The 25,924-nt window shown below is 43.2% G+C and overlaps 1 protein-coding gene across 2 annotated transcripts in view; it reads left to right on the top strand.

Moving 5' to 3' along the window:
* il17rd (interleukin 17 receptor D) overlaps positions 1-25,924 on the top strand; it is an 86,023-nt gene that overhangs the window by 19,575 nt on the left and 40,524 nt on the right. Inside the window, exons 2-3 of one of the 2 annotated variants that reach the window (XM_080186298.1) lie at positions 5,521-5,557; positions 13,939-14,064. In XM_080186298.1, the coding sequence (XP_080042424.1) occupies positions 5,521-5,557; positions 13,939-14,064 (163 nt within the window). The remainder of the gene's footprint in view (positions 1-5,520; positions 5,558-13,938; positions 14,065-25,924) is intronic. The other variant, XM_080186299.1, reaches the window with a different exon arrangement.

The raw sequence follows: 25,924 nt of genomic DNA, 5'->3' as shown, positions 1-25,924 counted from the left end.
TGCTGCTCTTCCTTCATCAGTGTGTTTAGTCACATCTTCAAAAAATTTAATCAGGCTTGTAAGGCATGATCTGCCTTTGACAAAGCCATGCTGACTATTCTTAATCATATTATACCTGTCCAAATGTTCATGAATCCTGCCTCTTGGGATTTTCTCCATCAACTTACCAACCACTGAGGTTAGACTCACTGGTCTATAATTTCCAGGGCTATCTCTACTCCCGTCTTGAATAAAGGAACAACATCCCCAATCCTCCGGAACCTCTCCCATCTCCATTGATGACGCAAAGATCATCGCCAGAAGCTCAGCAATCTCCTCCCTCGCCTCCCACAGTAGCTTGGCGTACATCCCATCTGGTCCTGGCGATTTATCTAACTTGAACCACCAAGATCCTTTTCCATAATGAGTACTGAAGTAAAGTGTTCATTAAGTACCTCTGCTATTTCTTCTGCTTCCATACAAACTTTCCCACTATCACACTTGATAGGTCCTATTCTTTCATGTCCTCTTCCTCTTCCTCTTCCTCTTCACACACTTGTAGAATGCCTTGGGGTTTTCCTTAATCCTGCCTGCCAAGGCCTTCTCATGACCCCTTCTGCTCTCCTAATTTCCTTCTTAAGATCCTTCCTATTAGCCATTTACTGTTCTCGATCTTTAACATTACCTAGCTCTCTGAACCTTTTGTAAGCTTTTCTTTTTCTTCTTGACTAGATTTATTACAGCCTTTGCACACCAAGGTTCCTGTAACCTACCATAACTTCCCTGTCTCATTGGAACGTTGCTGTGCAGAACTCCAGACAAATATTCCCTGAAAATTTGCCACGTTTCTTCCATACATTTGCCTGAGAAAACCTCTTTCCAATTTAAGTCTCCAATTTCCTGCCAATTAAACACTTTCCTAACTTGTCTGATCCTATCTCTCTCCAATGCTATTGTAAAGGAGATAGTGATCGTAATTCTATCTCCAAAATGCACTTCCACTGAGAGATCTGACACCTGACCAGGTGAGGGAGTAGGTATTCATCGCCATGGAGAGGTTTATATGAGTGAAATCTCAGCTAACTATTGAACAGGCTGTTGAGTTTGCTGATGGTTTGAAAATGGGGGAGCAATTGGAGTAGTAAAGATTTTGCTGGGGACAAGAGCATGTGGTCCATGGCCCCAGGGACACTTAGTAAATGCTAACTCTTGTGTGAGCCTACATGGGGACTGATCACAGAAGTGGAGTGAACTGAAGTGTATCAGAACTGAACCCACCCCTGCCTTTAACTGCTGGACACTCATGCTCAGCTATAGTTTTTGAGTAACGATAATTTGAGATTTATTATAGCATTCCCTTCCCTTGTAACCTCTTGGGTTATGTGTTTCAGTGTGTCATCAAATGGTAAGGATTCTCGCTGAACGGAAGCCAACAATTTCTGTCATAGCAGTGTGAGAAAAATTGCGCATCGGACCATGACACAATAGCAAGAAAGATGCTATTGTGTTGATTCTGAAATATAACCAAGCTTCTGGAAGTAAGGCAGTTAGACTGATAATAATGAAAGGCTACACGTCCTTTGAAATCTGCCTTGAGTTAAGCAGTAACTCAGCTGCCACTGACTGAAAGGATCTTGTCCCTTTTGCAACACTAGAAGTTAAGTGCAATTTGTAAGAAGTGTGGCTGATGAAAGAACTGAAACAACTGCAATGTCTGACTTTCTACCACAAGACACATTTAAGCTCTGGATTTTGACACCTGAGGATTTTCCACCAAGCTTTAGCTTTAAAATGAGCTTTAAAATGTATGTTTTCTGAGAGAAAGGCAGGCTTCTCTCACTGGAATCTGGTAGTTTTATGGCTCTTGAATTAATCATGTGCCATATTTTAATGATTTATGTGCCACAAATTGCCTGAGTCCTTCAAGACATTGTAGATCTTCCTGGAGCTCACCAGTCAGTGAGATTATTCAAGAAGCCATTGGAAGAACGCAAGGTTTTGTTTCCTGATTGTCTATAGGTGATATAACAGTGTGAGAAAATCTGTCATAAGAATCCAACACAATAGTTATTGTGATGATCCTGAAACATGACTCAGTTTATGGAAGTAATACTGTAGAATATACTGGAATTGTTCCATGTCTACAGTTGCTAACTAGTGACTGCACTGCGTCAAAATGCAAAGGGCTCATTGTTTTTGGTGGGAATGTTTGCAGGTCTGCTATTAAAGATCAGCATTCAAGATGTGATGTGCCAGTACTGAAACTAAGGACGCAGAACCCATTTTATTTTCTGACTTGTATCTTATTTTAGAATTACTAGCAATGTGCAAACTTCTTGGAAGTTCTATTGGATGAACAGAAACTTCTTCTGATTAAACATTGGGAGGATTGGAACATTGATTTCTGGCACTGCGCTGAATTCCTTTCCCTGACTCCATTTCTTTCTTTGGCAACTGTCTGAGATTAAACCAGTCAAAAATATGGTCTGATAGTTTGAAATGTCAATGGTTCATAAAAATGTTGTCAAAAGAAATGGACTGAATTGCCAACATCTAAAAGTGTAAATTAATGCAGAAATCATCACTTGTGTAAATTAAACAAAGTGCTGGATAAACTCAGCAGAACTGGCAACATCTGTGGAGAGGGGGACAGAGTTAACATTTTGAGTCTGCATGGGTTGGACTGGCCATACTAAATTACCTTTTTGCCAGGGAAATTAGGAGGGTGGATGCATGGAGTTATGAGGATAGGGCCTGGCTGGGATTGTTGTCAGTGCAGGCTTGATGGGCTGAATAGACCTCCTTCTGTACTGTAAGGATTCTATGATTTTCAGTCACACCCACTTGAAACTCGGGACTGGATTCTCCCAAAAAAATTCAAGGCTCCCAATGTGTGGGAAAATGGGAGTAAATCCCAACTTTTTTCTAAGCATGATTTCCAGAATGAATCTCCAATACTTGGTGGAGATCGCTGGCCAGTTCTGCAACCTCCCACCGCTGGCCTTCCAACACCTCAACTAATCGCTGGCTCCCGGGACCAGCCCCCATGTCCCCCACCCCCAGCCAGTCCCGATCACCCCAACCTGCAATGGGCAGTGCCAAGGTGCTCATTGCTGGTTTTCTTGGGCAGTACCAGGTTGCCAGGCTGGTACTGCCTAAAGGGCACCTCTCCTCTCCACTCCACCCCCCCCCCCACCCCCCATCTTACCTCTGACCTCCTGGGGTGGGGTGGGGCGGGGGGAGCTCTGTTTCCTCCAGTGGGGTCAAACTGCCTGTTCCCATGAGTGAGAAGCATAGTAAGCCCTGCTGAAGGGAACCACTCCTGGTGGGGTGGGAGAGGGGAGATGCTTGTGGGCCCACATAAAACAGTCCTGGGCTCGCTAATCATGTGGAAATGCCAATTTCCATGACGTTTCCATATGACGATTGGCTCCACGCCAATTTCCAGCACAGTGCTGATTGCAGCAAAAATCTTGGGCTGGGAGACGCATGGAGGCCACAATGACCAGCGTGAACCCCAGAAAGTGGGTGTCACGGATATCTCCCTGCCTGCTGCACTACTCGAGCAGTGTAGTGGGCTGGGAGGATCGCCCTCTTTATCTCTGTTTCTCTCTCCCCAGATGCTGCCAGACCTGCTGACGTTATCCAGCATTTTCTGTTCTCTATTTCAGATTTCCGTCACCCGCAGTATTTTGCTTTTACTTTTAGTGTTACTTGTGTAAAACTTAATTGGGAACAGATGTCTTCTAATTGAAAGCACACAGTAAATGAGAAAGTTCTGTTGATGCTCACCACTTGCATCTGAGTGAACAGAAAAAAGCAGGCCTGTAATTGCACTCATTTGGAGCAAAGGTTGCATCTTTCGAGATAATTCTTGAATGAACGCAGCTTTTCTTTAGGTTTTCGGGCACAGATTCTCTCATCTCATCCAGTGCAAGTGACACCCATATTTTAAAGTTCTCCTGAATTTATATGAATGTAATTTCCTTGTAGTAGCAGTGTGTTAACTGGTGAGTGAATTCATTTGTACAATAAGTCCTCACTGTGGTTGTGTTCCTGAAAAATCACGACTTTAAATGAAATTGCTTTAAGTGAGTCATTTGTTCCCGTAGGGATCAATGTTATAACTGGACCTTACTGATCAGAAAACAACAAATATTTAAACATTACACTTTCCTAAGTTGAAATCTTTTACACTGCTAAATTCCTATGTTGGTCATTGCAGTGGCTTTTACAATATTTTTAAAAATACAAAGGAAAAACGTCACTTTGTACTTACGGTACCTCCTGCTCACTGTGGATCCTGCTACTTGAATCTCCCGCTCCCTCCCACTCCTTGTTGCTGCAGATCCTTCCCCTCCTCAACCTCTAAGGTGTGGCCTCTCCCCATTTCCCAACCTCAGAGTTACAGCCACCTCTTGTCAAACCTCCCACTCCCTGATGTGCCCTTTTGCCACTTCCCTTTCCTGGACTTGTGTTCCAGCTGAAGACCCCGAACAACCCACAGCCAGAACTCCAATGTCGTGGAAAAACAATGGCATGGAAGTGCCAAACTGGGGCTGCTACACATCCGTGTCTTTTGGGCACATTTTAAAAACAAAACAGCTCTGCTCAGCACTTCTGCACCATTGGAGCCCACATTTCCACAATGTCAGAGTTTTCCAACTTTGGATTGGATCTGGATGTTCAGCGGGAACACAGATCCATTAGAGGTTGGGCCAAGAAAGGCGGTCGAGGAGGAGAGGCTGCTCCAAACTGGTGCCAACCAGGTCACGTAGGAAACAGCATTGAAATGAATCTCGCAATGCTGAACAAGTTTACAGGCCCATTAACTTACTGACATTAAAGGGAAACAGCATTAAACAAGGACTTAACCGTACTGTGTACCAGAACTGCATTTTTTATGTTTTACCTACTAGACAAGGATCTAATTGAGACTGCAGATACGATTGCGTTCCTGCTGCTTTAACTGATAAAACAGTGTTATGTTATATTTTGGGCTGTATGTGGAATGGCAGAACATAATTAATATGGACCCAGATGAAGAAGTCTATAGGACCCTATTTTTCACTGATTTGAAGAGTGAAACTTAAGAATTTTCTGGTAGGGTAAATACAACATCGATTTCACTTTTCTCAAAGGACATTGTAATCAAGAAGATCTGAGCACAGTAAGAAGTCTCACAACACCAGGTTAAAGTCCAACAGGTTTATTTGGTAACACGAGCTTTCGGAGCACTGCTTCTTCATCAAGCTCACCTGATGAAGGAGCAGCACTTCAAAAGCTCATGCTACCAAATAAACCTATTGGACTTTAACATGGTGTTGTGAAACTTCTTACTGTGCTTGCCCCAGTCCAATGCCAGCATTTCTGCATAATGAAGATCTGGAGTATTGAGAGAGTCATTCCTGCAACGCACTGAACCTAATTTGCTGGCAAGCCGATGAACACGGTGCAAATTTCACATTGCAGCATTGAATTGTTTGTATTGAATAAGTTTTTGGTAGGCCTCACAGTAAAGTGTCTCTTTTTATCTTCCAGGATAATGGTAGAACACTATCCGACTTCCGATATGAAGGTAAGGCTGTTCGTAGCTAAAGCTTGATTATTAAAAGGCAACCTTTCTCAAAAGTGCTGTCTTTATTTAATTTCTCCTTTCTCGTGCCCACTATTCCTCTCCTTGCCATTTGATCCATTTTTGGCCATGGTTCTATGTACATTGGGCAGCTCTGTTCACGTGTGAAAGTTGATGGTATTCATTAATCTCAATTCTGTCTTTGGCCAATGTCCATTCATAAGTTGTTCAACCAGAGGTCAGAGCATCAAGATCAGAGTTTGCAAAACCACACACCCCCTATCCCCCCAATTGTAAGACCTTTACCACATTTCAAATTGAAATTGGCTAACTCGTTGCAGCCCTTTACCTTTTTGAGGAAAAAATAGTTGAAATTCTAAAGCTTTAAACCAAATGTTGATTTTTGGAATTATAATGACAAGAGAAAACAAAACATCAATTTTTCCAATTTTCTGAAGTGTAGTTTTAAACTCTTGTTCAGTACAATGTTTTCAAGTAATGTTATTGTGCAACGCACTGATCAGTGCTGAAGTTGCTGCATTTATCTTGAAAATTTGTGTTGAGCATGTTTTGCTTTTACCTGCGTAATTCTTAATATAGTATGGCCTGAGGCATAAAACTAAACTAGCGTGTTTTGTTTCTTGCACCTAACATTTGCTTAATTCCATTGAACTTATGGCCTAATATTTAAGGGTAGGAATATGCTCGCTCGTCAAAACTTCGGGGAAATGGCATGTCTTCACATGTGAGAACGTAAGAAATAGGAGCAGGAGTAGGCCATCTAGCCCCTCGAGCCTGCCCCGCCATTCAATAAGATCATGGCTGATCTGGCGTGGCTCAGTTCCACATTCCCGCCCTCTCCCCATAACCCTTAATCCCCTTGCCTATCAAAAACCTATCAACCCGCGTCTTAAAAATATTGAGCGAGGCAGCCTCCACCACTTCAACGTGCAGAGAATTCCAGAGATTCACCACCCTTTGAGTGGAGAAGTTCCTCCTCAACTCCGTTCTAAACTGCCTCCCCTTTATCTTGAGGCTGTGCCCTCTAGTCCTACTGTCCTTTGAGTGGGAAGAGCCTCTCCACCTCTATCCTATCCATCCCATTCAACATCTTATACGTCTCAATGAGATCTCCCCTCATTCTTCTAAACTCTAACAAGTACAAGCCTAGTTTATTCAGCCTCTCCTCATAGCTCAACCCCCTCAACTCCGGAATCAGCCTAGTAAACCTCCTCTGCACTCCCTCCAAGGCCAAAATATTCTTGCATAAGTGCAGCGACCAAAACTGCACACAGTACTCCAGCTGCGGCCTCACCAGTGCCCTATACAGCTGCAGCAAGACCTCCCTACTTTTATATTCATTCCCCCTCGCTATGAAGGCCAGCATCCCATTTGCCTTCCTGACCACCTGCTGCACCTGCAGGCTGGGTTTTTGCGACTCATGCACAAGGACCCGAGGTTCCTCTGCACCTTCGCATGCTGCAGTTTTTCGCCACGTAAGTAATAGTCCTTCCTACCATCATTCCTACCAAAGTGGACAACCTCACATTTGCCAACATTAAATTCCATTTGCCAGTTCCTGGCCCATTCGCCCAGCCTATCTAGATCCTTCTGCAGACTCTCCACACCCTCCGCACAATTTGCCGTTCCACCAATTTTGGTGTCATCAGCAAATTTCGACACCATACACTCGGTTCCCTCCTCCAGATCATCTATATAAATGGTAAATAGCTGAGGCCCCAGCACCGACCCCTGGGGCACTCCATTAGTCACCAACCGCCAATCCGAATAGCACCCATTGACCCCCACTCTCTGCCTCAAGACAGAAAAAACTATCTATCTCTGAAATGTATTGAAAGGTGCTAGCTTTCTAGCAAACCTTATTTTTTATCTAGGCAGTGTTCACCCACCATAACCTCCTTTAATAGCTGTATACAGCAAATATGAAATTAGAGTTTTATTAAATCCTTTCATGGAATTTGAGTGTCCCTTGCAAGATCAGCATGTGTTGATTATCTCTAGCTGACCTTGAGAAAGTGGTGGTGAACTACTTTCTGTTGTCCAACTGATGTAAACCCACAGTGCTGTTGCGCAGTTCCAGGATTTAGTGCAGTAAAGGAAAGGTGATATAGTTTTAAATGAGGGTGACATTTGCCTTGAAGGGGAGCTTGCAAGTGATATTCTCATGCATTTGCATTTTCTCCTTATTTGCTGTCTAAAATTTTTATGATCTTAAACAATTCTACCAATCTTATTTTGGCCTTCATTTTAAATGTTTAACAGTGACCATGAAACCACTGTCTATTGTCATAAAATCTTATCTGGTTTACTAAGGTCTGCTGTCCTTACTTGGTGTTGCCTAAATGTGACTCCAGATCCACAACAATATGGTTGACTCCTAACTGCTCTCTGAATGGCCAAGCAAGCCATTCAGTTTAAGGGCAGTTAGGGATGGGCAATGAATGCAGACCCAGCCAGAAACACTCTCATCCCGTGACTGAGTAACAGTGAATAAATTCTAGTAATCTCTTCTGTGCCGTCTGCAGAGTCTTGCAATACTTCCAGAAAAGGACACGATACTCCTAGGCTGAACTAGTCGGCCCACCTTGTTGTCTAATGAGGGGCATGCACACGGTGGGTCTTGTGTGGGCTGCTCTTGGATGTTTTGAGAGTAGCCTAGTGCTTTGCGTCATTTGTGTATGCTTAAAACTGGACCAGCAGATGGGCACCACAACAGCTCAGTGACGATCGCTGTTTGCTGTGCAGATACATGGATTTGGACCAGTGTCTGTGGGAGTTTGCGCATTCTCCCTGTGGTTGCATGGGTTTCCTCCAGGTGTTCCGGTTTCCTCCCACACCCCAAAGATGTGCTCTTAGGCTGATTGGTGTAACAAATTGTCCCTAAATTATTCTCCCCTTAATCTGGTTTCCAATGGGGGTACCATAAGCATAGACTTGGGTCAAGGGTGGAGGAGGAAAACACATTGTTAAGATGGCGGCGCAGGCTCATTGGGCCGAAGGGCCTGTTTCCCGTGCTGTTTTGTTCTTTGTAGCGTTTTATGCAGGTTTAACATAATTTTCTAGTTATGTACACTAAAACCAAAAGACCAAGTCTTTAAAGAAAACAGGGTCCCATATACTTTATTAGTCTGTGCTGCCACCATCAAAGATTTGTGGACAGCTGCACCCACAGGCTTTTCTCCCCTTGCACCCCCTTAAAAATTGTGCCATTTGGCATGTACTGTCTCCTCTCATTTTTAATACCAAAATGTATTGCATTGAATTCACCACCATGTGTTTTGAAGTCTATTACTACCTCTTTACTGTTGCACTTTGGTAAGTCATGTCATCTACAAGTTTGAAATTGTGCTCTGACCAAATTTTTCAGCAAGTAGTTTCACAACACCAGGTTAAAGTCCAGCAGGTTTATTTGGTAGCATGCGCTTTCGGAATTTTTCAGGTACAGCCATTATATTGAACACACATGCACCATTGCAATCCCAAAAAGTCTTAACTCTTTTACATTCTGGCCAATTTTGTACCCATGCTGCTACTGTACAACCCAGATACTAGAGCAAGGAAGCCAGTGTATGTTGGTGCTGGTCTTTAGCCTGGATGCACGGGGAGTGTTCACAGCAGGAAGGGGCACCCGGTTGCAAAACTACCCACCAAATCTAAAAACAAGCGATGGTTGATATGAAAGGTGATCACCCAGTATTATGGCCCTATCCCCACTCTTCATGTCATACAGTACAGAAAAGGCCCTTCGGCCCATCAAAATGGAACACGAGAAGCTGAAAGAGAAAGGAAGGAACACCTCTCTTTTGTCCATGGGCTCAGTTTTGCTAATTTTGTGATACTCCATCAAATACCTTTTTTTGAAGGCTGATATACACAGTATTAACTGATTCATTTATGCATTCTCTTCGTTCACCTTCTCTGTTACCTCATTAAAATTTATTCAAGATAGTCATGGAAAAAGGCTCTTCAGCCCATCGCACCTGTGCCAGCCAAAACAGAATTTGCCTTTATTAAAATCCACACTGGTTGTCATTCATTCTACACTTGTCCAAGTGGCAGCTAATTTTCACCTGGATTATTGTTGCTAAAAGTTTTCTGCTCCTTGATAAATTGATGGACCTTCATTTTTCAAAAGTTCTCCCTTTGTTTTGAACATGGGCATAATTTATGTAATGCTGCAAATCTCTGGCCCCACTCTGTATTTAGGAAAGTTTGGAACATTATAGCAAGCACCTGTTCAATTTGTACCCTTACTTCTCTTGGCAGCCGAGGGTGTGTTCCATCCAGACCAAATGACTTATCCATTTTGAGTACTGCTATTTCTCGAATTCCTCCTCAACCTACTTTAATTTCATCCAGTAGCCCTCAACATTGAGGATCTCATTATTGGGCTGACTGTGACAATAACCTACAACGGCAGATTCACAGTGGTAAGCACTGCTGCCTCTCAGTGCCAGGGACTCGGGTTCAATTTGGGTCTTGGATGACTGTGTGGAGTTTGCACGTTCCTCTGGGTGCCCCAGTTTCCTCTCACACTCTAAAGAAATGCAGTTTAGGCGGATTGGCCATGCTAAATTGCCCCTTAGTGTCTCAAGATGTGTAGATTGGGGAATTAGCAGGGTAAATACTGGGGTTATGGGGATAGAGCCTGGGTAAGATGCTCTTTCAGAGAATCAGTGCAGACTCAATGGGCTGAATGGCTTCCTTCTGCACTGTAGGGATTCGTTCTTAAAAAAGAGAAAGAAGGCACTGGACGTTGAAGTAGTTCGTACAGTAAATCTCATTGTTATCAACTGAGATTAAAGCTGACCAGCAATCAAACTTTGACATCTTCATTGAGCAAGTTCTCAGGAAATTCTGTATTGATGAACAGAGAATGAGGTGCAGTTGGGACTACTGCTACACCGAAGTCCTGTTGATCAACATGTGGCGTAACTTCAATCCTAACTAGGATCGAACAAAAACGTGGGTGAACTGCAGTTTTAAAGTCTGTGCAGTTTATAGCACTCTTCATTGCAAATAAAAACTCACTATAAATTCCCACTAAACCAGCATAGGATGTACAGACAGGCTTTGCCCACAGGGTCTGTCCTGTTTCCTATTACGCTCTACATGATGCAGGAATATTCACACTGGGTTTAACTAAAACCACACCATGTGGAGGATCAGCTAATCCCCCTCCGGTTTAAATTTTTTTTCAAATTTTGAAATTCGTTTACAATGTAGTGCCTATAGCCTTGCAATGTTGCTGAGATCAGGTAAATAAATTCCCAAAAGCATTCTAACTTTTAGTTAAATGGAAAGCTGAACTGAGTCTGTGCTAAATAAAAATAAAGAGCCATGGTTTCCTTCATGCTGACTACTAATCTACATCTGTTTGAGAGGAGTTGTGTTCAGCAATCTAAGTTAGAGTTAAGGCATCTGTTTCCAAGTTGACCTGCTGGCTCACATCTACTTAAGGCAAAGGGGTCGTCTTATTTAAACCACATTTCCTTTCATTTCAGTGGCAAAGTGTGTTAATTAAAACTTGTCGTAATTACTAAAATATTTCCTCATCTGTAAGAGTTTATTATATTAAATTTACACTAAAAAGTAACAAGGGAGCCTATTGTTGTTAGCAGATGAGTTATTTGGCAGCATCGCAAATTCTCTTCTTCCCATCCTCCCTCCTCTCTCTGTACACGGAAAAGTAAACTGCTTGTTACTGAATATGTTTATGTCCGAAATCATCCTCAAGAATTTTTATGGAGAGAATGAGGAAAGATTGGATTAAGCTGGGGCCGTTTCTTTGGAACAGAAGAAGCTGAAGGGCATACTAATTGAAGTGCATAAAATTGAGGGATCTAGATAGACTATATAGATTGAGGGATCCATATCTGGGGATAAAGGGGCAGGGGGGACAGGATAAATGAGAAGCAAGAAGTTTAGAAGAGATTTAAAGAAAAAAGGGTGGGTGAAATCTACAACTCACTGCCTGAAAGGATGATCACAGAATTGCTGCAGTGCAGACGAAAGCCATTCGGCCCATCATGTCTGCACTGGCTCTCCAAATGAGCATCATGACTCGGTGCCATTCTGTTGCCTTTCCCCTGTAACTCCTGCATATTTTTCCTGTTTAAGTAATCATCTAATGCCCTCTTGGGTGCTTTGATTGAACCTTGCCTCCACCACACTCCAGGCAGTGCACTCAAGGTGGAGGCAGAAATTCTCATAACATTTAAAAAGTACTTGGAAAGATACAGACCAAAAACCATGAAGTTGGATTTTGCTGGGTGGCTCCCTACTGGCCATATGGACACAATGGACTGAATGGCCTTCGTGTGTTGTAATGATTCTCTAAGAATCATCACAAACAACATGTGAATTGGCAGTGTGTTTGTTATTACATAAGAACATAAGAAATAGGAGCAGGAGTAGGCCATCTGGCCCTTCGAGCCTGCCCCGCCATTCAATAAGATCATGGCTGATCTGTCGTGGCTCAGCTCCACTTTCCCGCCCTCTCCCCATAACCCTTAATCCCCTCTCTTATCAAAAACCCATCAACCCGCTTCTTAAAAATATTTAGCGAGGCAGCCTCCACCACTTCAACGGGCAGAGAATTCCAGAGATTCACCACCCTTTGAGTGAAGAAGTTCCTCCTCAACTCCGTTCTGAACCGCCCCCCCTTTATCTTGAGGCTGTGCCCCCTAGTCCTACTGTCTTTTTTGAGCGGGAAGAGTCTTTCCACCTCTATCCTATCCATCCCATTCATCATCTTATACGTCTCAATGAGATCTCCCCTCATTCTTCTAAACTCTAACGAGTACAAGCCTAGTTTATTCAGCCTCTCCTCATAGCTCAACCCCCTCAACTCCGGTATCAGCCTAGTAAACCTCCTCTGCACTCCCTCCAAGGCCAAAATATCCTTGCGCAGGTGCGGCGCCCAAAACTGCACACAGTACTCCAGCTGCGGCCTCACCAATGCCCTATACAGCTGCAGCAAGACCTCCCTACTTTTATATTCAATCCCCCTCGCTATGAAGGCCAGCATCCCATTCGCCTTCCTGACCACCTGCTGCACCTGCAAGCTGGGTTTTTGCGACTCATGCACAAGGACCCCGAGGTCCCTCTGCACCGTCGCCTGCTGCAGTTTTTCGCCCCGTAAGTAATAGTCCTTCCTACCATTCTTCCTACCAAAGTGGACCACCTCACACTTGCCAACATTAAATTCCATTTGCCATTTCCTGGCCCATTCGCCCAGCCTATCTAGATCCTTCTGCAGACTCTCCACACCCTCCGCACAATTTGCCTTTCCCCCAATCTTGGTGTCATCAGCAAATTTCGACACCCTACACTCGGTTCCCTCCTCCAGATCATCTATATAAATGGTAAATAGCTGAGGCCCCAGCACCGACCCCTGGGGCACCCCACTAGTCACCAACCGCCAATCCGAATAGCACCCATTGACTCCCACTCTCTGCCTCCTATTTGACAACCAATCCTCTATCCACGCTAACACCCTACCCCCAACTCCATGTCCTCTGACCTTCTGCAGTAACCTCTTGTGAGGTACCTTATCAAACGCCTTCTGAAAATCCAGAAAGACCACATCCACCGGCTCTCCTCTATCCACCGCCCTAGACACATCCTCATAGAACTCCAGTAAATTTGTCAGACACGACTTCCCTTTAATGAAACCGTGTTGCGTCTGCCCTATCAAGCAATTCCCTTCAAGATGCCTCGCAATTTCCTCCTTAATGACGGATTCTAACATTTTACCTACCACAGACGTTAAACTAACCGGCCTGTAATTCCCCGCCTTTTGCCTGGCACCCTTCTTAAACAACGGCGTAACATTAGCCGTTTTCCAATCCTCCGGCACTTCCCCGGAATCCAGCGACGTCTGGAAAATAACCACCAAGGCATCCACTATCACCTCCGCCATTTCTTTCAGAACCCTCGGATGCATTCCATCCGGTCCTGGGGACTTGTCCACAATCAGCCCCTCCAGTCTGTCGCGCACCACCTCTCTAGTAACAGTAATGTCATTAAGACCCTCCAGTCCTACCACCTTTCCATCGCTAACACCCGGCAAATTATTCACGTCCTCCTCCGTGAAGACAGAAACAAAAAAGTTATTCAAGACCTTAGCCATTATTGATTGAATTATCAGTGCCGAAAAATATTGCATCCTTCATAATTTGATATTTTTGTGTTTTTAAAATGGTGTTCTATTTTCATTTTGTTTCTTGCTTTGGGCACACTTTTATGGTAATGCTGAGTTTAATTAGAGCTGTGATTTTTGGATCTTTGACAAACCATCACAGAAATAATTGAAGCATTTTTGAGGAACTAACAGTTAAATATTGTTACGTTTCCTCCAGATTGTTCATCCATCAGGAATCTGAAAGGGGAACATGCAATTGATAGACCTCAAAACTTCTGCTTCAGCCAATCAGTTCAGGATGACTTGGTTGCTGTGAGATTTCAATGGAATCCAAGCCCATTGGGTGAGTGAAGGTCTGAACTGACCCCAAACAGTTGGGAAGTGACGTAAAATCTGGCTTAGGAAGCTAATGATGTGTCAAGAATACTTTAATCAAGTGTCCTCAGATGTTAGTAACTTGACAAATGTGAAACTCCGAGCAATCACCTGGCATAGCCTGGAATGTATTGGAATAGTCAAATCTTGAAGCAGCAAAGGAATTGTGGTGGCATGGTGGCACAGTGGTTAGCATTGCTGCCTCAGTGCCAGGGACCCAGGCTCAATCCCCTGTCTTGGGTCACTGTCTGTGTGGAGTTTGCACTTTCCGTGTCTGCGTGGATTTCCTCTGGGTGCTCCATTTTCCTCCCACGGTCCAAAAGACATGCTGGTTAAGTGCATCGGCCAGGCTAAATTCTCCCTCTGTGTACCTGAACAGCCACTGGAGTATGGGGGTTTTCACAATATCTCAGTTGCAGTGTTAATGTAAGCCTACTTGTGACACTAATAAATAATCTTAAAACTCACCATACCCCTGAAAGTTCCTAAGATTTTCTGTCTTCTTTGCCGCCACCCTAAATTCCCAAAAGTGATATTAAAAAAAATTGATACAGCACCTCTCTTGAGTCCATGGCAGCTAGTGGAATTTAAACTCAATTAATAAATATGGAATACAAAATTAGTCTGAGTACTGGTGATTCTGCAAAGTGTCATCAATTGTTGCAAAATCCCAACTGGATCATTAATATCCTTTAGGGAAGGAAATCTGCCATCCTTACTCAGCTTGGCCTACATGTGACTCCAGCCACACAGCAATGTGGTTGACTCTTAACTCTCCCCTGCAATGGCCAAGCAAGCCACTCAGTTGAAGGGAAATTAGGAATGGGTAACAAATGCTTTCCTTGCCATTGATGCCAACACCTCAAGAAAGAATAATGAAAAAATGTCTCATGCTATCAGTCTTTATTGCAAAGGTGCTTTTAATAAATGTCGACCGCAACCATGTTTTTGGGATCACCAGTTCTTTGTTGGGCAATTAAACTTCATGTCCTTTTGCTGAAAGAAAAGGCCAATTGAGGATAACGTACAAAGTAGCTGTCATGAAAGAATTATCAGTAACGTGAATGTGTTTGGGTCAGTCACACCACAGGTGATGTAAGGCTGTGGATTACATTACCTTTCTGAATGTCCTATAGCTTCAAAGTGTTAATGAGCAAATCTAAGGACAACCTTATGCTGAGTGAGAATCATTGTATGAATATCCCAGCTAGTATACTTAGTCAAACAGCTCAGGAAGGTTTCAACAACTCCTGATGTATGATTTAATAGATATCCACTGGGGCATTTGTATAGAACTTGGCCTTGGTGTACCATGTCAATGGGAGGGAAGAGTACTAGTTGGTGTTTTTCTGCTGATGGCTTGGAGAATGAAAACATGTTTTAACCATTAAAACTGTTTGACAAACTGCTTGTAACATTTTTATTTCTGCTGCACTCCCACCACTGCTCTTTTTCCAGGAGGAGTTTTGATAGAGATATTCAAATACGTCTTGCTAAAAAAACAGGGTGCATCTGAATTTGTGGTAACAAGGGCTGGTGGTAACAAAGCATTGTTGATTTTCTTGGAGAGGATCAAAGTGACCTGGAAAATGTGCCCCAGTGGTAGCACATTAGATTTGAACATTTTGTCTATACAAAAAGTTGAATTTAATATTATGATGAAAGCATCATGTGGCTTTATTTGGAAAGATTCCAGAGATTTCCTTATATTGTAATATGACTATGCATTGTATGTCAAAGATTACATATGTTGTCATTTTCCATTGGCTCGTTTTCTATAAGGATGTTATGAACTTTCTGGATATTATGAGCTTTCTGCACTATCAAATTTCTACCCCCTCTTCTGCTCTATTTTGCAAAGCTCCACAGTGATCTCTGGTTTGTCTTGCATAGAATCACCTAGAATTTACAGCAGAGATAATTCCACAATCTGTTGTGATCATGTTCCACACAAGCCTCCTCCCATTCTACCAATGTTGTTCAGTTCATGTGGTAGCAAGTTCCACATTCTAAAACTCATTGGGTAAAATTTTTTTTGGATTTCTTTATTATCTTTATTAGTGATTATCTTGTATTTATCACTCTTCATTTCCCCACAAAGAGAAGCATCTTCTCCATGTTAACCTTATCAAAATGCTTTTGCAATTTTAACCATTTCTATTCAGTTGCCCCAGAGCCTTCTCCTTTAATAGAAAAAGTAGCCAACCTGTTCAATCTTTCCTAATGGTTACAACCCCTCAGTTCTGGTATCGTAGGAGCATGGGTAAGCAAATTAGTCCTCAAGTCTATTCTACCATTCAAAGCTGTCATGGCTGTTCTCTGACCTAACTCCGTGGCTGAGCTTCCCCCCAAAAAAACTAAGCACCCAACGGGCGGGAAAACAGGAGATTTTCCTGCTCACTTTTTGGGCCTATCCCCCCCCCTCCAAATCACTGAACTACCAGATGGCCAGTCCCAATCTCCCCCCTCACTCGTTCCCCCACCCATTCCATTACAGAGTGGCAGCAGGATTCCACCCACGCAACCACCCGCCCCACCCCAACTCCAATTACCACTGATCGCCCTCCCCAGTGGACCCCATCACTTTTGGCACTGCCTGTACCTGGTGGGCAGGGGCATTGCCAGGCTGGCTTTGCCTAAATGACACCCCATTGCCTCCAATCTCTTAGGGGTCCTCAATGGCCTCTGTTGACAGCAGTGGGGTGAATGCACTTGTTTCCCATTGAAGGGGATCAGTTGTAATCCCAGCTGGTGGGGGAGGGAGCCACGAGTGGGCCCGGAGAATACCATCCCGGGCTTGCTAATTACACTGAAATTATAATTTCAATATGCTACTCAGCCCTGCACCAATTTCCAGCACGGGCCTGATTATGCAGGAAAAAAGAGCCTGGTTGCAAGTCCTGCTTGAGGCCCCTTGCTGATATCTCCTGCCCCACTATGCTACTGGAATTCCGGCCCATATAGCCTCATTTGCCTGATGTCCCTTAATGTCATTGGGTAACAAAAGTCTATCGATATCGGATTTAAAATTAAGAACTGACCTAGCATCAATTACTGTTTTCCAAATTAAATGACAAACTTCTGCCACCCATTGTGTGTATTTCTTAATTACACTCCCTAACAGCCTGGTCTAATTTTTAGACCATGTCCCCTAATCCTAGACTCCTGTAAATATTGTTGCACCTCTTCCAGTGCCTTTATATTATTTTTGTAACATAGAGACCAAAATTGTGCATAGTGTTCAGTTGCCCCTGCTAACTTAATATTCGGGGAGGCTTAGAAGATGATCAAGCACCTCTGGCAAGAAGCCTGATTTGGTTCAATGCTATAAAAATTTGATAGCAAATACCTTAGTAAACTAAGATGAATATAAAAAAAAGGTAATTTATTGGCTTAATGCATAAGACATCCAGTTTTGGTACAGACCCTGATGTTATACTTGCCCCACTGGCTGAAGGGCGGAGAACCAGAGAACACTAACACAAGGAGAAAGAACAGAAACCACACGAGAGAGATTTTTTTTTACACAGCAAGCGCTTACAATGTGGAATGCTGTGCTTGAGAGTCAGATGGAGACAGATTCAGTCGTGTCTTTCAAATAAGGGATTGGATGAAGCAGCTGGAGAAAAAAAATTGCTGGATTACAGGGAATGGTAGGGAAGAGGGACCAGCTGAGATTCTCTTGTACAGAGCTGGCGTGAGCATGATGATATTCTTCTGTGTTATAATCATTCTATGATTCCATTCTATTCTATCTTCTAAATGTTGAAATATTGAACTTGGTATTCTATCTCAGCGATGGCATGTGATGTGAATAAGAACATAAGAAATAGGAGGAGGGCTAGGCCATCTAGCCGTTCAAGCCTGCCCCGCCATTCAATAAGATCATGGCTGATCTGTAGTGGATCAGTTCCACTTTCCCGCTTTCTCCCCATATCCCTTAATTCCCTTGTCTACCAAAAACCTATCTACTCATGACTTAAATATATTCAGCGAAGTAGCCTCCACCACTTCAACGGGCAGAGAATTCCAGAGACTCACCACCCTTTGAGTGAAGAAGTTCCTCCTCAACTCTGATCTAAACTGCGCCCCCCCCCCCACCTTATTTTGAGGCTGTGCCCTCTAGTTCTGCTATCCTTTCTAAGTGGGAAGAATCTCTCTACCTCTACCCTATCTATCCCCTTCATTATCCCTTATGTCTCTATAAGATCCCCCCTCAGCCTTCTAAACTCCAATGAGTACAGACCCAGCCTATTCAGTCTCTCCTCATAGGCTAACCCCCTCATCTCCGGTATCAGCCTAGTGAACCTTCTCTGCACTTCCTCCAAGGCCAATATATCCTTCCGCAAATGCGGCGACCAAAACTGCACACAGTACTCCAGCTGCGGCCTCACCAGTACCCTGTACAGTTGCAGCAAGACCTCCCTGCTTTTATATTCTACCCCCCTCACTATAAAGGCCAACATTCCATTCACCTTCTTGGTCACCTGCTGCACCTGCAGACTGGGTTTTTGCGACTTGTGCACAAAGACCCCCAGGTCCCTCTGCACTGTAGCATGCTGCAGCTTTTCGCCTTTTAAATAATAATCCCTCCTCCTATTATTGCTGCCAAAGTGGATAACCTCACATTTGCTAATATTATACTCCATCTGCCAGGTCCTTGCCCACTCGCTTAGCCTATCCAGATCCCTCTGCAGACTTTCCGCACCTTCCACGCAATTTGCTTTTCCACTCATCTTCGTGTCATCAGCAAATTTCGTCACCCTACACCCAGCTCCCCCCTCTCCAGATCATCTATGTAAATGGTAAACAGTTGAGGCCCCAGCACCGAACCCTGCGACACTCCACTAGTCACCAACTGCCAACCAGAATAGCACCCATTGATTCCAACTCTCTGCTTCCCATTAGACAGCCAATCCTCTATCCACGCTAACACCTTACCCCCAACTCCGTGCACCCTAACCTTTTGCAGCAACCTTTTGTGAGGCACCTTATCAAACGCCTTCTGGAAATCTGAAAACACCACATCCACCAGTTCCCCTCTGTCTACCGCACTAGTCACATCCTCGTAGAAATCCAATAAATTTGTTAAACACAACTTCCCCTTAATGAATCTGTGCTGAGTCTGCTTGATCAAACTGTTCTTTTCTAGGTGCCTCGCTATTTCTTCTTTGATAACGGATTCTAGCATTTTTCCAACTACAGACGTTGAACTAACCAGCCTATAATTCCCTGCCTTTTGTCTGCTACCTTTTTAAACAGCAGCGTAACATTAGCCGTTTTCCAATCTTCCGGCACTCCCCCAGAATCCAGCGAATTTTGATAAATAATTACTAAGGCATCCGCTATCACTAGGCTGATACCGGAGTTGAGGGGGTTGAGCTATGAGGAGAGGCTGAATAGACTGGGCTTGTACTCGTTAGAGTTTAGAAGGATGAGGGGAGATCTCATTGAGACGTATAAGATGATGAAAGGGATGGATAGGGTAGAGGTAGAGAGGTTCTTCCCGCTCAGAGGACAGCAGGACTAGAGGGCACAGCCTCAAGATAAGAGGTGGGGGGGGCACTTTAGAATGGAGTTGAGGAGGAACTTCTTCACTCAAAGGGTGGTGAATCTCTGGAATTCTCTGCCCGTTGAAGTGGTTGAGGCTACCTCGCTAAATGTATTTAAGATGCGCGTAGATAGGTTTTTGGTAGGCATGGGGATTAAGGGTTATGGGGAGAAAGCGGGAAAGTGGAACTGAGCCACTTCAGATCAGCCATGATCTTGTTGAATGGCGGGGCAGGCTCGAAGGGCTAGATGGCCTACTCCTGCTCCTATTTCTTATGTTCTTATGTTCTTTCTTCTGCCATTTCTTTCAGAACCCTGGGATGCATTCCATCTGGTCCTGGGGACTTGTCTACCTTCAGTCCCATTAGTCTACCAAGCACTACCTCTCTAGTGACAGTAATCGCATTAAGGACCTCATCTCTTACCATCCTTCTATCTTTAATATCCGGCAAGCTATTTGTGTCCTCCTGCATGAAGACCGACACAAAAAACTTATTTAAAGCCTCAGCCATTTCCTCATCACCCACCGTTAAATCCCCCCACTCGTCCTCCAAGGGTCCAACATTCACTCTGGCCAGTCTCCTCCTCTACATATTTGTAAAAACTTTTACTATCTTTTTTTATATTTAGAGCTAGTTTAGCTTAGTACTCTATCTTTCCTTTCTTTATCACCTTCTTAGTCATTCTTTGTTGTTTTTTAAATCTTTCCCAATCTTCTAATCGTCCACTATTTTTAGCTGCTCTGAGCGCATCAGCTTTTAATTTAATACTCTCCTTTATTTCCTTTGATAACCATGGCTGGTTATCCCTTCTCCTACAGTCCTTCTTTACCATCGTAATATATTTCTGCTGAGTACCGAAAAAGATCTCCTTAAAAATCCTCCACTGTTTCTCAGCCGTCCGACCAACCAATCTGCACCCCCAATCTACATTCGCCAATTCCGCCCTCATCCTATCATACTCCCCTCTGTTCAAACAGAGGTTACAGGTTCGTGACCCTACTTTCTCATCCTCCATCTGCATCAGAAATTCAACCATACAATAATCACTTATCCCAAGAGGATCCCTCGCAAGAAGATCCCTAATTCTACCTGCCTTGTTACACAGTACCAGATTTAAGATAGCTCGCTCCCTTGTAGGTTCCATTACATACTGTTCAAGGAAACTATCCCGACAGCATTCCAAGAACTCAAGCCCACCGTGTTCAACTTGGGTCATCCAATCAATTTGCAGACTAAAATCCCCCATAATTATTGCCATTCCATTTCTGCACGCATCAATTATTTGTTTATTTATAGCCTGCCCCACCTCAAAGTTATTATTTGGGGGCCTATAGACCACACTCACCAGCGTCTTTCTCCCCTTATTATTCCTTATCTCCACCTACAACGATTCCACGTTTTGCTCTTTGGAGCCTATATCTTCTCTTACTACCGCCCTGATATTATCCTTAATTAACAGAGCTACCCTACCCCCTTTTTCCTCCCATCTATCCTTCCTAAACACCTGATACCCCTGGATATTCAGTTCCCATTCCCGGTCACCCTGCAACCACATTTCCGTAATGGCCACTATATCATATTCACTTTGTTTCGTGCATTCAGTTGAAGTGTCTTTATACCAGCCTTTATCTGGACCTTATTTGTAGAAACACTACCAACCTCTCTACCTCTCTTATGCCCCCTACTCCTTTTAATTAGTGGAACATCCCCAACATTTATCTGCACACGTTACCCCCTCTGCCCCCCACCCCCAAAAGCCCTATCTACAGTCCTAGTTATACGATTAGCCAGGACTCTGGTCCCAGCACGATTCAGACAAAGACGGTCCCATCTGCCCCAGCACTGGTGCCAATGCCCCATAAATTTGAACCCATTGCCCCCACACCAATCCTTGAGCCACACATTCATCTCCTTAATCCTATTTACCCTGCACCAATTTGTGCATGGTTCAGGTAGTAATCCAGAGATAAGTGTTCAGCATTGCAGACTTGAGTGCCAGTCATACTTTTTTCAGTCTGGAATGGTGCATGTGATGGCGAGATCCAAGGAAAATGAAAGACAGGAGCAAATCTTTCACTTAAGTTTGCTTATATTACTCAGAATTTGGAGAACATGGAATTTACGAAAGGTTGTTACTGAAGTACAGTATATAGCTGTATTTCAATCATCTAACTAAAATAACATTGGCTCCTTCATTAGTTCATTGAACTCCAGAAGGTCTCAGGTTTAATCCTAGTTCGCTGAGTTATCTTTCTTCCCTATGTCGCACAACTACTCACGTTTACGCAGTTCTTTTAATCTAATAAAACACCATGTGCTTCACAGGAGCCTTACTAAACAACATTTTTACTGAAGGCAATATTAGGACAACTTGTCTGAAAAAGGAGCTATGAAGGAGTGGAGAGGCCTAACTAGACCAGTTTTTGTTCCTGAAGTCCTTAAACACAATAGAAAAGATAATGGCAGGAATTTTCCATCCTTTCTCGCCAGCGGGATTTTCCCAGCCTGCTGCAGCGAACGAAGATTTAACTTGCTGCCAAATTCTCTACCTTCGTAGCAGCGGGAGCACAACAGGTGGAATGATGTAAACGGGCAGTATTTTCAGAAAGGATGTCAACACATTTGTAGTGATTTCAGGGTTCGGAGGAACAAAAGCACAGCAGTCTCGCAACGAAACAGCCTAGCTCTAAGGGTTCCATCTATACATCATAACTTGTAAAAAGATCGAACTTCAAATCAGACTTTTGCAATTTATGTTAATGACAGTTAACGATGATTTGAAACCAGGAATATAACCAACTTTTCAATAAATAAAGCTGATATAAAATAGTGTCGTCTTCCATCGCTTAATTATCAGTAATGATGCATCTGGTTCAATCAGTCCAAGAACCATCACAGCAAAGAATAAGGCCATTCAGCTTATCCAGTCCATGACAGTTTTTGGTATAGCAATTTAGTTATACCCATTCTCCTGCTCTATCCCCATGACCTTGCATGTTTACTTCCCTCAAGTGTCTATTATTGTGATCTGGGTAGAGCCAGTGACGCGTTTCTTCAAATCTGAAGCCCAGGTATTTACTAAAATAATGAAGCCGCTAAGTTCACGATTTAAATCAAAAGAATTTTATTGCACAAAAATCAAAGAACATGAATGCTAATAACCATGTTAAATAGTCAGTTACATTAAGGATGAAAGGACAATGAACACGACTCTAAATAAACTGCCTTGGCTCCAGTTTCCCTCTGCATCCATTTGACTTGTATTCCAAAAATTCAAGGCAGATTCTTATCAAAAATTGGAGGATTACCACTTGGTCTCAGTACAGCTTCAAAAATGTATATGCAGAATGAGATTTATTGGGCCTTCCATTTACTACTGGAAAGGTTGTCACTTTAAATCTCCTACAGTTGCAGACTCCTCTTTTAACAGGAACATAGTATAGCTATCTCAGGTCAGAGCACTCTGCTTCTAACATTCTTTAACACACACATCCGTTAACAAGGGTTTTAAACGCTATTGAATCTTACCTCAATCTCTGTGGCTGCAACAAAAACAACCCCAGCTTCTCTAATCTAACCTCACACTCTCATCTTGCCCCACTCTGGTTAAAAAAAAATGCTCTGCATCCTTTCAAAACCTTCAAGTCCTTCCTAGCTGTGCTGATCAAGACTAGTGTACGTTCTAAAATGAATGTTGATAATTTAGCTCTCATCATAGAAATCATAGAATTCCCTACAGTGCAGAAGGAGGCCATTCGACCCCTCAGGTCTGCACTGGCAACAATCCCACCCAAGCCCTATCCCTGTAATCCCACCTATTTACCCTGCTAATCTCTCTAACCTATGCATCCTGGGACACCAAGGGGTAATTTAACATGGCCAATGCACCTAACCTGCACATCTTTGGACTATGGGAGGAAACCTGGCCATCCATAGGAAACCCTTGCAGACACGGGGAGAACATGCAAATTCCACAGAGTCTCCAAGCCAGGTCCCTGCAGCAAGGTTGCCCATGGTGCATTTGGAGAATTATTTTATTAAAAGTTAAGGTTATTTAAGTGCATTGAGCTTTGTTCCAAATACGGTTGTTTCACTGAACTGCAGTTCTGTTTTCCCTTAAAGAAAAATAAAGCATAAACTATTTGTTTTGTGGTCTTTTAACTGAATAAAGTGGAACAAGTCTACTTTGATTCATTTGATGTTGTAATATTGGACTTGGTAATGTGATGCCTAACAAAAACACAGCAAAACCCGTAAGCGATAAATGAGACAATGTTCAGGCACGCACCTTTGACATTGATCCTTTTGGCTTTGGGAAGCTGGAATGCAGCTGGCCCCTCCAGGTGATAACAGCTCCAAAATCTTCCTTTTGTCGTTTGCACGCCATTACAAGTGAGGTTCTATATAGTGGAGCATGCAAAACAAGTCTGGCAACTTTGGAACCTTCCTCGTGCTGTTGAGATAGGATCTGTTGGAGACCGTGTGGTATTACCTGAGTTTGAATGAAAGATCTTTCAGGCCTCTGTTTGGAATATGAACCAATTGGAATGTCTTCACTAAAGCTGCCATTAAAATACTACAAATAAAAGGTCTTTGTTTATAAGAGGCCATCATGAAACAGACATTTTAAAAGAAAAAGTAAAAACTGAAAATTATTTAGAACACACTTGTCATTTTGCCTGTTTAAGTACACTGAAGAGAATTTGGCATGGCCAGTGCATCTAACCAGCATGTCTTTTGGACTGTGGGAGGAAACCCATGCAGACATGGGGAGAACTTGCAGACTCCACACAGTCAATGAGCCAAGCTGGGAATTGAACCCAGGGTGAGGCCACAGCTGGAGTACTGTGTGCAGTTCTGGTCGCCGTACTTACGCAAGGATATTTTGGCCTTGGAGGGAGTGCAGAGGAGGTTTACTAGGCTGATACCGGAGTTGAGGGGGTTGAGCTATGAGGAGAGGCTGAATAAACTAGGCTTGTACTCGTTAGAGTTTAGAAGAATGAGGGGAGATCTCATTGAGACGTATAAGATGATGAATGGGATGGATAGGATAGAGGTGGAGAGACTCTTCCCGCTCAGAAAGGACAGTAGGACTAGGGGGCACAGCCTCAAGATAAAGGGGGGGGGGGGGTTGCGGTTTAGAATGGAGTTGAGGAGGAACTTCTTCACTCAAAGGGTGGTGAATCTCTGGAATTCTCTGCCAGTTGAAGTGGTGGAGGCTGCCTCGCTAAATATTTTTAAGACGTGGGTTGATGGGTTTTTGATAAGCGAGGGGATTAAGGGTTATGGGGAGAGGGCGGGAATGTGGAACTGAGACACGAAAGATCAGCCATGATCTTATTGAATGGCGGGGCAGGCTCGAAGGGCTGGACGGCCTACTCCTGTTCCTATTTCTTATGTTCTTATGTCCCTAACACTGAGAGGCAGCAGTGCTAACCACTGTGCCACCATGCCGATTTATAACTTAAATATAACTTGACATATGTTTATTCTTGGGCAGCTTACTGTAAGCAAAGATTTGATTGTCTAGGTAACTACAGGTTGTCTTTTTTAAAAAAATCTATTTTCTCATGTGAAAGAATGATAAAGTTTTTGTGATTGTTTAAATACTTGTGTCCTATTTCCTGTATTGCTCATTAGTATTAGTTTCTCTTTATCCTGTTGCCTGGGCCCTCCAGTGTAATTCAGATGAACACATCTACCTCTGCAGCATTAAGCAGAATGGTGCAATGAATGTAGTGCAGAACAATGACTATATTGAAAGAGGATGGACGGACTTTTCAACTGAAATAACTCATTTCTAAGATACAGCATTAAAACTGAAGTAAAATTCTAGCTCTGAAAGCACAGCAAAGAGTTACTGATGTGATTTTTCCATGAGCAATGCTGACCATTATCTGCTATTTTGACCTCTCTATTTGGAAATTGATTTTTGCCAGATCTAAGATCAATGTAAAAGGGAGTTCCATTGAAACTGTATGTTGGAAGGAATGGAGTAAACAAAACAGCAGAGCAAGTGGAGACAGAAACAAACATTCAAATGTTACACACACACACACACCCATTTTTGGATTAACATTTTCTAAGCACATCCACCTGTGGAACAAACATCAGATGATGGTGTTTTTTTCATTTAGATAGTTAGACACATTAATGAAACAGCAAAAGCTTATTTTGTCCTTTCCACTATGTTTTTGTGCACAAACTGAAAAATCTGAGGCATTTGATTTTACGATAACATTTACTTGTGAATACCTCCTGAAGATAGTTTGCCTA

Source organism: Carcharhinus amblyrhynchos, chromosome 3 (assembly GCF_965287045.1).
Source record: "Carcharhinus amblyrhynchos chromosome 3, sCarAmb.v2.hapA, whole genome shotgun sequence".
NCBI lineage: Eukaryota > Metazoa > Chordata > Chondrichthyes > Carcharhiniformes > Carcharhinidae > Carcharhinus > Carcharhinus amblyrhynchos.
This window is presented reverse-complemented; position numbering and strand designations above follow the sequence as displayed.